The sequence below is a fragment of the Lichenostomus cassidix genome, chromosome 4, assembly GCF_008360975.1.
Source record: "Lichenostomus cassidix isolate B80296 chromosome 4, HeHo_3.0, whole genome shotgun sequence".
NCBI lineage: Eukaryota > Metazoa > Chordata > Aves > Passeriformes > Meliphagidae > Lichenostomus > Lichenostomus cassidix.
This window is the reverse complement of record NC_139484.1, coordinates 35,302,362-35,317,103: the sequence shown is the minus strand read 5'-3', so window position 1 is coordinate 35,317,103 and position 14,742 is coordinate 35,302,362. Positions and strand designations below refer to the sequence as shown.

Sequence of the window (14,742 nt, the reverse complement as noted above, 5' to 3'; positions counted from 1 at the left end):
GGAATTACCAACATCAGCTCTTACAATGTTTAAATCATATATACAAGCCATAGAAGACATTAGATTCTGAAGATATGAACATTGCTTTCAAATGCAGTAACACGATTAGTTAAGTGTGAAGGGGAAAGTAATAAAAACCAGCAGAACCACAGTCTCCCAGTCTTGAAAAGCCATCCAGAAACCCTAGTTTCTAAGCTAGGGTTTCTAGGCAGTTTTTGTTTGCTGGGAAGAAAATATGCCCCACTACAAAGCATAATAAAAAGGCAGAAATTCTGTGAAAATTATTGGACCTTTCCCACAATAAAGGGTGCTGTTTTTATCATTCTTCCTTTTTTTTTTAACGTTATGTGCATTATATTAAAATTTTTAGAAAATAGCCAAGATTCTTGAACAGTATGCTCCTTTGTCAGACATGATACATTGTGAAGCAAGTGGGGGAAATATGACAAAAAGGATTTTTTTGAAACACATGCATAATCCTCCAGCTGTATGCATGCATTAGGCCATGACAGCAGGCTACAGATTTTATGCATTACCATCTATTACAAATACTTCCAGCATGCTCATTATTTCAAATCAAATAGTTAAACAACCATTGTTGTTTCCAACAGTACTTAAAAAAAAATCACGGCTAAATAAAGTTTTCCCTGGCAAAGTTAAATGATATTTTACTTTGCCAAACAGAATCCAGTCATTCTAAAGTACACCCTATTAACCACACAAGAGCAGGAATGGAGAGGCAACACAAGGTAGCAAAGATATTTTGAGCAAATAGTCAGTTGTGGCAAACAGGTCTGACAAATAAAGCAGCTAGTGTGGTTAGAAACGTGAAGGTGTTCAGGCTAGAAGTTCATGCAGGTTTTAGTGGATCAATATTGACTTCAGAAAAAAAAGAAACGGGTAAGTGATTTAGTGATTACCGATACGGTTCAGTTTTTGTCTTTCTGCTCTCCTTCTCTCTCTTGGTCAGGGGAACCCTCTTCCATAGCATACTCCAATCCCACGCTCCTCTAGCAAACCCATCTTCGTCACCACCCCCTTGGGGCACAATCTTATAAGTGTTGCCATCTATGACATCTATAAGCGGCACCGTGCATGTGGTTCTGCGGGCAGCGCGGTGCAGGGCAGGTGCGGTTATGGGCAAGGACCGCGTGGCACACGTGCACCGACCGGAGACCATGGGGAGAGAGGGGTGGGGGGAGAAACGAAAGGCTTTAGACAATTATTCGTTATCATTCACAGTATGCAAACAGCTCTCTTTACCGATAAGGCTCAGTTTTATGTTTTCTTTTGGACTTTTCCTTGTGGCTTAACGGAATTCGTTTCCATAGCAAACTCCAGTCCCAGGCCCCTCTGGCAAAACCATCTTCATCCCCACCTTGTTGTGGCTCAATGGAATAATCATTCCCATCTATGTAATCTATTAGAGGTACAGTACATGTAGTTCTGAAACATTTATAGAAGGGAAAGAAAGAGCAAAATACAATTTCAGAAGAGTAATCTCTCTAATCTGGAATTTACACCATCAATTAATTTTATAGAGCAGTGTAAATAAAAAGTCACTTGTAAACATACTATTAAAAAAAGAAGCTTCCTTAGAAGAAAAAAGAGATGGTCGTTTCTTTACATTGTTTTAAGGTGTTCTGAAAACAGAAAAGTTAGGTCTGAGATGCTAATATATAAATTTGTTTATCAGTACATTTTCCTTCATGTGAACTTCTTGACATTGGTCTTTTAATAAAGCACTGCTGGAGGCAACAGAAGAGCCCTCAGAGGGCCAGGGTTTTCACAGTGTTATTATTTCCTGTAATTTCTATTCACATCAGATCTTGGCTGTCAACAAGTATGATAAACTATCAGTTTTACTAGTGTTAACACAGATTTTCATTATACTGTCCTATTTACATGCCCTGAAAACCCAACCTCTAAGGATAAAGAAACATTACTAGCAGTCTCCTAGAAGCAGTCTTCAGTAGAATTCTTCCTGTTTGATTTGCAATACATTCCTCATTGTGGTTTATCACACACAACATTTACCAAGGAAAAGACATTCTCTCATTTTTCTCCCTAAGCTTTTCAAATGAGTTTCCCAGTGACCCAGCCTGGAGCACTTACATCTTTTTAAATGAAGCCCCAAGCGACAGAAAAGTGGTGGGAAGAGAAATGTTAACACCATGCTGTTCTTTGAGGGAGAAGCAGCAGCAGGCTGCCCTGGGTGCAGGGCTTGGAAGAAGGCTGCCAAGCACTGTCTGCTGGCACCATGAGCCTCAGCATAGCTGGTTCTCCTGCAGCCTCCATCTCTGTGGGCAGTGCTGGAGGATGCCCCTAAAGCTCCCTGCTCTCACCAGCCTTTCTTGTGTAAAACAGTAATACACACTCAGTGGGAGCACACAAGCAATTTCCATCTTCTCTCTAGTATCCTGGCCCAAGTAGAGTCTTGAAGTTGAGTTACAGCCTTTAAAACACACAAACCCCAATTCTTCAAGAGAATTCTGATAGCACGGCAGGTTAACAAATAGTTTTTAGGATTAAGCAGCTACTTTATGGGATTAAAGAGTTCAAACATGCACATGGTTTCCTAAACAGAAATACCACTGTCCACACAAGCTCAGAGTGCAGTAGCACATAGCAACAACAGCATTTCAACAGCTGGAAGAAATGAAACCCCTGGGGATCTCTCTCCTGTCACCTCTTGCAGATCTCCCCTCACAGTGCAGGCACTTCCACCACAGACTCCCCAAGCAAGTGTCTGGGCTGGGGCAGAGACAGGCTCTAGCCTGGCCTTGCTTTGCTACACACAATGGTCCAAAGCACTTCAGAGGAAACAAATAAGACTATATATCAAGACCAAAGATGACAAAGTTGTAAAACTCTTGAGATCACAGGGACTTTAAACTCCCATTAAATCAAAACACTTATTGTTACTTTTTCACTACCAAAAGGCACAGTTTTTTAGTTATTTTGTTCAATCATCCTCCTAATTCAGCTAGAATGGAACATTTCTGTATTAATGCCTCAGGTCATTGTAAAAGACAGGAGTTATCTTATATGTAATCTACACAAAACAAAATATTCAGTATGCCTATTAAAATAAACTATCTGGAGATTAACTTGCCTGACTATTTCCCTTCCTCCTTATGTACCTTTTATGCTGGGAGATCATATAATCATCACACAGAAAATATTGATATCGTTTTACATAGATATAAAACACATTGACTGTAGTTTGAAAAGTGAAGATTGTTACTGTGACTTTTTCTTCCTAAGAGGCCAGACACTGGAAATAATAGGAGAACATTACCTGTCCTTAGATATAGGAGCTATAAGTGGCGCATACCAATTAATTCCCACCTCACAATGGGCATCAAGGTAAACCAAAACCTTTGAAGAAAAGAAAGAAGTAACTTGTATTTCCATATACAAAATCATGATTTAATTAATCTTATTGACATTGAGATACATTCATATTATAAACAAGAAAATGAAGATTAAATGAATAAAATCAATCTCTTCTTAAAACAGTATCAGTAATTTCCATGTCTGTTGAAACCACTGCAACCTTTTCCCCCAATAAAGAAAAAAAAGACAGACTTGTATGTGAACTGGCTCTTACCTGTCCAAGTTTAGCCTTCTGGGCTCCAATGCTTCTAGCTTGGATCAAACCTTCTCTCCTCTCATTTCGAAACACCTTTACAAGGCCATTCCACTGCTTAATATAGTTATCCAGTCTCTCTTGTAAGTGAGCTATCAGACAACAAAGAAAAAGCTTTTTTGGTGAGGTTTAATAATAAAGATTTTTGTACTCTTAATACAACCCAAGAATATCTACAGACATTTACAAGAACCTTTAATTCAACCACTCACAAACACTAGAATTGAGGGGATCAAGACCACTGACCTCATGGCACAGGTTTGTGTCTGGCACACCTGAAGAAAAGGCAGCTGAAGTGGTTGGCCACACCCCAGGGAGCTGGGTGGACAACTCCCAGTCACTTTAACATATCACATAGCAGCTTTCAGGTTTTTATCTCTATTCCAAGCAGGCAGAGAAATTTCTACACTTCAGCACACAGTTTTTCCTCATCATGTGATGTCACATGTACTGCTGAAGGCACCACTTTTCAGTCAAACATTTCCCTTCACTCGCTGCCTCAAAATTTTCTGTCAGTCTATTAAATCTGGAAACCTGAGGCAGAATCTCACCATGCTCAAATTATTGCCCTCCTTCATCTAGACCTGTTCCCTCTTGTGCAAGTCTTAAGATAATCTTCTAATGAGATTAATAAAAACAATTAGAGGTCCAGAAGTGCATCCTACTGAGGAGACAACAAACCTTTAGCCAAAAGGACTTCTATCAGTAAAGGGACGAGTAATAGCACAAGAATCAAGATGAGCTATGCATAAATGGTTTCAGATTTGAATTTGCACATTGGTCTCTGCCAGACTTCTCTAGAAACCATGTTCCTACCACACAATTTGAGAAAAAGATCTCAGTGTTGCTTAACATTTCTGCCCTGATGATTCTGTTGGGAAAACCCATGGAGGCAGAAGGCTGGTTATCAGGAGCCTGCTGTTTGAGGCTATGCTGATTTAGCTACTGGTGTTTGTTAAAAATCTATTTTTGTACTCAAAGGCTCAAAAGATTTGCCTACAGCTTCAATTTCTCTCAGACAGGAACCAAAAAGAGCCATCTAATCTACATCTGAGGCACCCAGGCACTGGTTTGCTTTGCACCAGCTCCAGGGGGCTGATAGGTGCCATGCCTGTGCTGCTCTAACAGAAGGGGGACACACAGAGGTGGAAGCAGAAGGATGTTCATTTCAGTAGCAACATGCCATCAGGTTACTTCAGCAGAAACATTTTTTGCAATCTGAATGAAAGCAGTGAAGGCTGGAGACTTCTGCAACTTATGTTTCAGTATGTTTTATATTCTTGTCAGCTGTATTAAAAAAAAAAACAGTTTGAACAAAAGCTACACGTAATTGGAATGGAAATGGTGTTTCTTGGCATGAAGTTTCCAATATTGAAAATTCAGCAATTCTACCAAAGAACAATCTTTTGAAATCACTATCTTTTGACACTGTTATTATCCTTCCTCTCCACCTTTATAAAATAAAAAGTTTTCTCAACTAAGTTTTATGTATTCTCTTCCCCTTTCCTACACACATTTACAATTTCTTTTGTAAATCCTTGTGCATTAGGAAAACTTCAAGGATACACAAATGTCAAACTAGAGAAAGAACAATTTTATCAAATATGGTGTATAGAAGAACATACCATGTAATAAATAGAGAAAATATGATATAATAGCTGTGACATAAATTTTTATAGGATAAAATCAACAGAGTTTTGAGGTCATACTGAAGTGGTACTAAGAGAATCTTTATACCACACCATTATTTATGCTGCAAATTCCAAGTATGTGTTATAGAAGGACTGTCAGGAATGTTTTAAAGATTTAAAACCTGAAGTTATTTCCAGCTCTCCTGCCTATGAGGCCAAATGTTTTAGTTATCAAATGTACAACCATGTAAGGCTCACAGGGAGCTGTAAAAACCTGTCATATTGATTGTGTAAAGCTTTTCTACAGTACAAGTCTCAGGACTTTGCAGTCCATTATCTGAAACCATGCCAGGGTTAGCAGCAAGTGCTATTTCCCACAGGAAAGCTGATTTTTTTCCTCCTTCCCATACTACAAAGCCTGCATGACAGTAGTGCATAAAATCCTGGTACTTTTACAGTTAAAAATACTGTTTGGCCAGCATTAAATTTTGTTCACCTAGAATGTGTATTTATGACATCTGTCAACAGCCTTACAGCAATCTGGTTTTTGTTCAAAAATGTATATTTTACCTTTCAAAATATTATAATCACCAATCTGGCCTTCCTCTGTTTGAGTTCCTCTCTCATGTCTGAGTGCATGATTAAAGCATGAATCAGTGTCTTTTAAAAACACATAGTTTCTCCAAAGGATCTTAGGCACTGCAGATTACAAGGAGGGAGAAGGGGGAAGAAAGCAGGTTTTTTTTCCCCTCAACTCATGGACATCAGTTTGAGAACTAGAAAATGTTATCAGAAATCCTTCCTAAAGCAGCTGCCTCCTGCCTCTGAGTACTGTAATACTATTCAGGTGGGGCTCTCAGCTCTGACACAAGCACTGATTAATGCTTCACTTTCCCCACGGCAAGCACCATTACACAGGTTAATAAAAATACTGCCACCTGCCTATGATCATTGCTTCCCCTTTGGTTATCTCATGGCATGCTGCATCAGCTGAAAATACAGGTAATGATAAAGAAAATGTAAGTAAACACAAAAGGTAGACAAAGCCTTTAAGTGCCACTAGGAACACTGATATTTTTTTACCTCACAGCCGCCCTTTACAGGTACATGGGCTACAAAAGCAGTTCTGGCTGAGATATTGACCCCTGTGGTTCAGAAAGCAAGCAGGCTGGTACCCAAATACAGAACAAGTCTTGGGGACCTATAGACACAACTGTAATTGTAGGAAGCTTTAGAAAATACAGCCTTATGAATTCTCACTGCCCTTCCAGAACAGCTGTTTCCTTCACACGGCTAGCACTCACAGAAGAATAAACTGCTCCTATTGAGAACACAAGAAAAACTGGGGGAAACAAAACCGCCCTATGTGTAACAGCCTGGCCTCACTGACACTGTGGCAGAAACTGCTGCAACATTTCTTGGACTCTAACATGAATTAATACAGAGGTCCCATAGAGAATGGGGATAGAACCATTCAATTAGCTTGGCAATCTTCTTGTTACTCTTCCCTTTGTGCTCTGACAAAGAAAAAAACACCAGAGTAGAATTCAGCATATACCTCTGCAGAGTTCTCCACAGTCAAATCCTGCTGTTTGCAGAAGAGATAAGGAAAGAGTGTCATTCAGCAAAAAGACTGCTCCGAACTGACTTTATACTAAGAATTATTATGAAAAGGACATTTTTGAAGCATTGCAACTGTTCCTCCCCAAAAGACATAACATATATAAGCTTCTATGCAGCTGTAACTCCCTTCTGACAAAAGAGGATTTCTCATAAGGAAGGACAGGCAGGGTTTTTTAGGAGCCAGCCTTTAGAAGTGTTTGCAACTGCTGTGCTCCATTTAAATTTCATATTACTTGAGAAGGTGGCAGCTAAGAAATAAGGACAGTCACACTGAGTGTGAGCAAGCATCTACCCAGCCCAGCCTGTGTGTCACTCAGCACTGGGCTCCAAGAGCAGCAAGGTGGTCTTTGCTGCATGGAAAGCCAGATACGAAGTGTGCAGCCTGAAAGTAGGTGGGCAAGAAGAAAATCCTGTATCTGTGCTGTCAGCACGACTTTTCTTCTGGCTGAAAAAGCAAAAAGCTACCAGCAGCTCTGCTGTGATTAAGAGTGTTTGTATTTTGTAGCTCTCCTAAAAACTGGAGAGCTTTTCAGGCACCTTGGCATGCTTTGCAGCCCATACTACTTCATCCTTCTCTCTGGGGAGTAAGAAGTGGAGCAAGATTCTATTCTCTTGGCCATTTTTCATCTAGAACATAATTTGAATTATTGAAATTAAGTTAATTATATTTACCAAGTAATAACCTAAAGCAGTTTGAAGAGTTATTGTAGTTAACTAGTGTAATTGCAGTAAGGTGTTAAGAGTAATTCCAGTCCATGCTTGTCTTACCAGTCACTCATGCCTGAGAAAGCTGCACCTTGAACTTTCTTTATTGAATTTTCTGATTTAAGAAAGTTATCTGGGAAACTGGAGTGTGAGAAATATAGAGGCAAGAGTCTGCTGGATCTTTGATCCAGGCTAGCTGTGTCTGCTAACCATTCATTTATGAGCAGAAAGCAAAAAAGTTTTGTATAAAAAAAAAATCTTTGAAAATACTGCTTTTGTTTAACAAACGTCTTATATTGGAAAACTAGTACAGGTTGTTATGCCAGACAAACTCATTCCATGAACTACATATACATGGCACAGAGTCAGCTACAAGTCATGTGAAACCCAAGTACTGAGACCTGTCATTAATAGAAAATCTGGTAAGTTTTCTAGACACAATCAGTGTCACAGTTACTTTATGCATCTCAGTCAGTCCTTGAACAGCTCTGAAGGAAAGCTGTGATCCTAGCTGAAAAGCAAAAACACAGCATATGTCTGCTGACTGTATTATTAAAATTATATCCCTTAGGAGAGAAGATATTTCTGGTTTATAGCATGTGTGTATATCTAAGCCAAATTCTCAACAGCTGCTAAAGGATACAGAAAACTATAATTTAGTATTCAGTATCTTTATTAGGTAGTCAAGTTTATAATACAGGTAATTTTCCACTCCTGTTAAAACAAACAGAAAATGATACCTGCCTATCTGCAGGTATGATGCAAAATTTAACATAAAATAACTATTTTTAATAGTGACTTACACTCAAAAAAGGTAACCTCAACTATGTGATGAGTTAATTTTTAAAATTTCCTTATATCTATAAGAATCAGACATAAAAGTACATGCATCCTGCCCATAAACCAAGATCAGAATGTAAATCAGAAAAGAAGAAAATCTCTGGTCTTATGTTGATATGCAGGACACAAAGAAAGGCAGATATTGAAACATATTTAAATTCTTAAAAGTTTCTCCCCCTCAATAAGAAACAATAAGCAGCTTAATGTGATGTTTAACTAAAAAAAGGATGTTAGAAATGAAAAAGATATTGAAAATAAATCAGAATAATTTGATAGCCTAGGTAGATTTTTATAATACTTAAAAAAAAAAAGTTATCTGGATTCCTATACGCAATAAAGAAAGGAATTATTCCCAACAGGCTTAATTTAGACTCCTTTGATAGTCTCCAAACTACTTGTTTTCACAAGAGCTAAAAGAGATACTAGCTATCCCAGCTTTCTTCTACATACTACCCAAAAACTGGTAGAGAACTCAAAGGACTGACTGTAAAGAAGCAATAATTTCTCCCACAGTCAACTCAAACCACGGCAGATAATAAATCAAAAGAAAACTATTTAAGGAAAATAAAAAACTTTCCTTTTCTACAAGGAGTATGTTAATAATCCAAACGTACCTTTGTTGCTAAAATCATCAATCAGAACAATTTCTGCCAAGTATTTCCTTGGTGTTCTCTTAATGACACTGTGGACTGTCCTCATGAGCGTGGACCATCCTTCATTATGGAAGACGATGACAACACTGGAGGTGAGCAGGTTATCGTCGTAATGCCAGTATTTGCATCTGGAAAAAGATTGGATTTTATTCATTTTCACACTGTATTTACAGAACTGCTTAGCAGAATCCCTGTGCAAATGAAATCTTCACTATCCTTCAGATTTAAGAGAGACAGGATATGAAGGGTAATACAGCTTAAGAACACCACAGAGGCATGAGGCGCAAAGAGCAACCTGCCGCCTGCCAAGAGCCTTTCTCCCTCCTGAAAGAGGAACAGTGCAGCTGGTAAATGGTGACTTCTGCTGTTTTTCCCTAAGGCTCTTTAAATCAGATTCACCCGGCAGAAGGACTCTATAAAGTCCTTCTGTATACTTTATCCAGTCTACAGGCAGCATCTGCATAATGCACAAAGTCACCAACATTGTTGTGGCAAGGCAAAACTCAATAATTTCTGCTCTTTCACAATAAAATAGATTTAAACATAGTAAGTAAACTTGCTAGAAGTGAAGCACATGAAATGCTCATGTCAGCTGCTCTGCATAAAACGATTTCCTTTTTCAAAAACCACCAGAAAAGCATAGTTGCTCATGGGAAAAATGTAATCCCAGGGCACAGATGATGTGATCTTTACTATTTATTATGCATGGTTAAACTATTAGGTATAACTACTAGACAAAAAACCCAACCATACCAAACCCATTCCACCTTCTATTCCCTTAATCAAAATGCAGACTCACATGTTTAATCAGATGTAAGAAGTTAACAATTTTGGCTAAATTTGTACAATTGCGCACTTTTCTTTTAAACAGATACAAATAAAAATTAAAGGAAAAGTAAACTGTCAAGCATAAGTTTCAAACATTGTCCAATTTCACTGGAGTCCTTCCTTGAAAGATATGAAAACACGTGGAGAAAAAAAATACAAGAAAAGAGAGGTAAAAAAACCAAACAAAAATAGTGTAAAGACTCAGGTGTTTTTTCCTAAAGGGCTAGAGATGATTTAGAAACAACCAATATGAGTACTTCCTATACCTTCCACACTTTCCAATACCTCTTAATCACATTTATCAACAATGGATTTAATTTGCAGTTGTAATATCCATTTCCCCAACTGCATCCCTAAGTGAGACTGTTCAGTCTCCCTGATTACAACCAGTCCAAGTATTTCCTTAATTGGAAGTTTCCCTACCTGATCACTAGCTCCTTTTCCAACTGTAATAATACAATTCCTCTCATCAAACATAGAGACATAGCACTTTTGATTTCAATGGGAAAGATCCTTCCTTTTTAAATTTTTCAGCAAACAAAATCTCTACTAGAGAGAATCTGACTTTTCAAAGACAACTATCATGTATGAAGAAATTATTAGTGACAAATAAAAACTTTTAAACTTACAGATGTACCAACTTCCATAGTTATAGTTCTCTATATACAATAAAAAGCTTAACTGTACAGAAACATTGCTGCTTCTGAAAAGAATTACCTTAATCATCAGAGATCACCAGCGTTTCTGAAACTACATTCAGTTAAACATGGAAAGAACTCACATAACAGATCCATAGGTATTTAAAGAGTTTCTCTAGTGAAGAATGCACTTCACTTATTGTCAAGGAACAGCATCAATATATATTTCTGACCTCACAGAAAATAAAAGACATTGCTAGAAACATACTGCGAATTTTGTTCCTGTGGGGAAAAAAAATTGCAGAATCAAACCAGACTATAACAAAATTTTATCTATTAAGCCATTTCTTCTCCTGGGTGTGCTGTCAGCAAACTCTGAAACAGCACAATCTCTTAGAAGTACAATTTACTGAATAAAATCCCTGAGCTCGATTGTTTTTATGCCTGAAGTAGCTGCAGCTAATCATAGTTACCAATAAACAAGTGCCAGACTGGCTGTTTAAAAGGTTCAGGCAGTGGATGCCTTCCTTGCACAGATCCATCCCAAAGATTCCAGCTGATTACAGATTGCAGTACTTCCATTTGTAGCACAAGCATTTAAGCTGTCAACAACTTACTTAGCCATCTGCAGAAATAAAATGGATATCCTACCTAGGTGTGTTAAGTAGACTGTGTGAAAGGAATATTTAATATGTTTAACAGCAGATTTATAACAGAATGGTGTTGCTTCACATATCTATTCTCAGTATTAATTTGGGTGATACGGTTATGTTAAAAAGGTGGAAAACAGGGCGTTATACTTTCAAAAAAACCCAGAATATCAGCTGAATGCCATTCAAGAGCTCCAAGTAAAAGGCAGCAGAATAGCATTTTTTGTCTCAAATGAAGAGGCAGTACCTGATGCAGCTTGAACTGTGCTCCTGACCTGCACCTGCAGTTTAGCTAGGAAACTTTTTTCCTTATTTCTGAATAAAAAGAGAGAGACAGCTACAATGTTTCAGACTCCCTTCAAGGAAAAAACGAAAGAAAACCTTGAAAAAGAGCCCAAATCTATTCCTCCCACTTCATGCAGCATGGGTTAGTCATATTTAGGAACAAAATGGTGAACAGAATAAGAATGAAGGACAGTAAGTAATTTTGCATAATTTTAAAAAGTTGAACCTATCACCAAAGCCTGAACTGAACAATAGATCTATGAACAATTAATTGTTAAATGTTAATTTAACAATTCCAGATGTTAAATACAGATTATTTGATCTGTATTTAATACATTTTTAAAACATAAAACCAGAGGTCTAGGCAGGCTTTTTCCTACATAGCCAACTTAAATCTCCTCAAACTGGGCATTACTAAATATGCCATTTGCAAGCAGTGAAGCACTACATTTATATCTCTAGTAAGATCATGCTCCTAGTTTTTTCCAAAGGTTTTATTTCATTTATTATACAGTGCATAGACTGACTCATCAAGCCCATAAACTCTGACAGAATGCAGCAACTCCTGTGCACAGCCTTTCTCACCTTGAATTGAGAATTAGAGGTTTGAAATATAGTAGTTGTTTTAGATATGAAACACTTTAATCTCTGCGGCAGTTTCTTTTTTCAATGCATGTGAACATTGCTCAGGTATTTGAGCGACAAAAGCCAGGAGCCTCAGCTCTCACTTCCTTCACATCTACAGACAAGGAAGCAGGGAAAGCTTTCCTCAGTGGAGCCTTTCCTCAGTGGAGCAGCACTGACATCCAGTGGCTGGCAAACCACACACCAATAAATGATAAAAGCACTTTCCTCATGTTTGAAGCTGAATTTTAGGGTACTGGTTTCCCTGTAGATCTTAGGCACCAAAAAAGGAAAAAAATATGCCTGAATTTCAGGCAGAAAACTTCCTTCATTTTTAAAAGACAGGTTAAAGTAGATATGAATGTTTAGGCAAAAGCTGCAAGCTATTGAAAACTGGCACAAGCAGATTCAAAGTACAGAAGAGTCTGTTTGTGACAAAGAGGATTTAAATATATTTCAGCCTCTATCTTCAAGCTTCATCCCCTGGGTGCAGTCCTGCCTACATACTAGCACAGGGCTCTTTCAGCTGTAGCCTGCAGCCCAGCTGTGGCAGTAAACTCTGCACCAATTAGTAAACAAATTCACTTAAAAATGGTATTTTGAATTCTTATTGATATAGCTGACAGGATGGCCCATTGCAGCAGATATGCAGGAATGACAAGGTAGCATCCTTAAGCCAGTGCTGCCTCTAGACACTTCACTTTTCCTGAGCCCTGTAAAGACTTAGTGTGTGGGAAAAGAGGAGCAGGCATGCACTGAGTTATGAAGGGCTGTAAACACCTTCCCTGGGCGGTGCTGCAGGGAAGAGCCACTCTGTTTGTGTGCCCTTTCCTTGGGGGACTCACAGGAGAAAGCAAACAGCACCTTCAGATCAGTCCATGAATAAAAACTTTCCATTCCCCAATCAGCACGGGTACTACTGAGGAAAAACAGGAGTGACTCATCACTGAAGCAAGACGAAACTGTTCAGAAGGCACAGTAGTGATCTAATTGAGAAACAGGGTGAGTAATGTTTTTTCTGTCTATTAGCCTGCATACTTAGGATGTGAATTAGTTCTACTCCCTCTCCACCCCTGGAGGGAACAGCACTGCCACATCAAGGTCCCTTACCCCTCAATCACAAAGCTGTGCACCAGCCACAGCAGAGAGGAGCCTTTTTGCAGGAGACCCTCTGCACAAGAAGCTGAGCATCTGGGCTGGACTGCTCCTCAGCTTGGGGAAATTTCTGCTGTTACAGCTCTGTACTCTATTCATTGGCTTGCTCTTAGGATGTCCTGGGGCCCCACAGTTGGGATTGTGGGTACATGGTCCAAGGCTGGGATGACCCTGTTAGCTACCACTGAAGATGCAGATATAGACTCAAATATCTTTAGGCTAAAAAAAAGCCAGAAACGGAAAGTCCTGGAAGAGTAATCCAACCACCAAGCAAAAATGCAAGAGCTGAAAAAGCAGAGCACCTCAACAGCAATTTAAGGGTGAGCCCCACCAGATAGATACACAGAGGGCAATTTAAGATCTTGAGCCAACAGAAGTGCTTCTCATGTCATGCTGAATCCCTAACTTTGCAAGCATGTCAGCACCTAAGCTTCAGAAGAAGTAAGAGGTATCACAGCTGCATATCATGACTCTCTATCCTGATCCTACTTTCCCTGGGTCAGCTCTCTAACTTGCACCTGCACGTACCAAGGACACATCAGTACCCGCTGGATTTTGAAGCACTGTATTTATGTGCTCAGACCACAATGTACCAGCCCAGATTCCTCCAAGAGGGCAGGCAGCTGCCACCACATTCCTGTAACCACTCCAGAAGCCAAAGAAGCTCCCAGGAAGCTAATCAGCTGCAGCAAGATGAGGGCCCTGAATCAGTAGAAAGCTGAAGATCTCAATTTAGTATTCATCCTGAAATTGTAACCAACATTAAAAATGGAATTTCTCCTCTCCATTAATATAGAACTTTTCACAATTTAAAATTGTATTTTAAATTCTATTTCCCATTTAAAGTTGTATGAGATTCATAGTTGTATTATCACCTATTATAATTACTTTACTGTGCATGCATTTTTCTCAACATTTTGAAAGGGTCCAGCGTTAGCAGATCCCAAAAATAAGTTAGGAGATCTGTTTTCATTTTCAGTTTCCATTTCCAGTAAGCCCTGTTCTTGTCTTACAAGGGGACAGTCATTCATCTGACAGCATGCTGTTTATATACTTTTAATACTGAATTCAGGGCTTGTTATTTTAAACCATCAATTTATTATGACTACTGCAGTAAATCGAATCTAACCCCTTGAAAATGGATGGGATTTTTTTTCACAAAACATATCTAACTCTTTGCTCATCTGTATGGGTGACATCACAAAGGTCATAGCTGAGACTGCCTGCTTGACACCTGCAAGTCAGAGGGATCATTGCCTAAGTCCAGAGTAGAGAGAATAGACAGAAACAGATCACAGAACTGGGCTGTTCTGGGCTAACAAAGAACCTATCTTTGTTAGGATACAACTAAGTAGATCTAATGCTAATACTGGATTTGTTACCTATGAAGCCTTGTGGGCTATTTTTATGGACCAGCAACACCAATACAATATTATAGTAGGCAACTTACAAAACAGG

General features: G+C 38.7%; 1 protein-coding gene across 2 annotated transcripts in view; it reads right to left on the bottom strand.

Annotated features, from left to right (window-relative positions):
• Positions 1-14,742, bottom strand: part of GALNT7 (polypeptide N-acetylgalactosaminyltransferase 7) — a 71,941-nt gene that overhangs the window by 14,943 nt on the left and 42,256 nt on the right. Inside the window, exons 3-6 of one of the 2 annotated variants that reach the window (XM_085058682.1) lie at positions 9,066-9,232; positions 3,614-3,744; positions 3,302-3,381; positions 1,264-1,446 (exon numbers count right to left, since the gene is read on the bottom strand). In XM_085058682.1, the coding sequence (XP_084914808.1) occupies positions 1,264-1,446; positions 3,302-3,381; positions 3,614-3,744; positions 9,066-9,232 (561 nt within the window). Of the gene's footprint in view, positions 1-920; positions 1,104-1,263; positions 1,447-3,301; positions 3,382-3,613; positions 3,745-9,065; positions 9,233-14,742 lie in introns of both variants that reach the window. The other variant, XM_085058683.1, reaches the window with a different exon arrangement.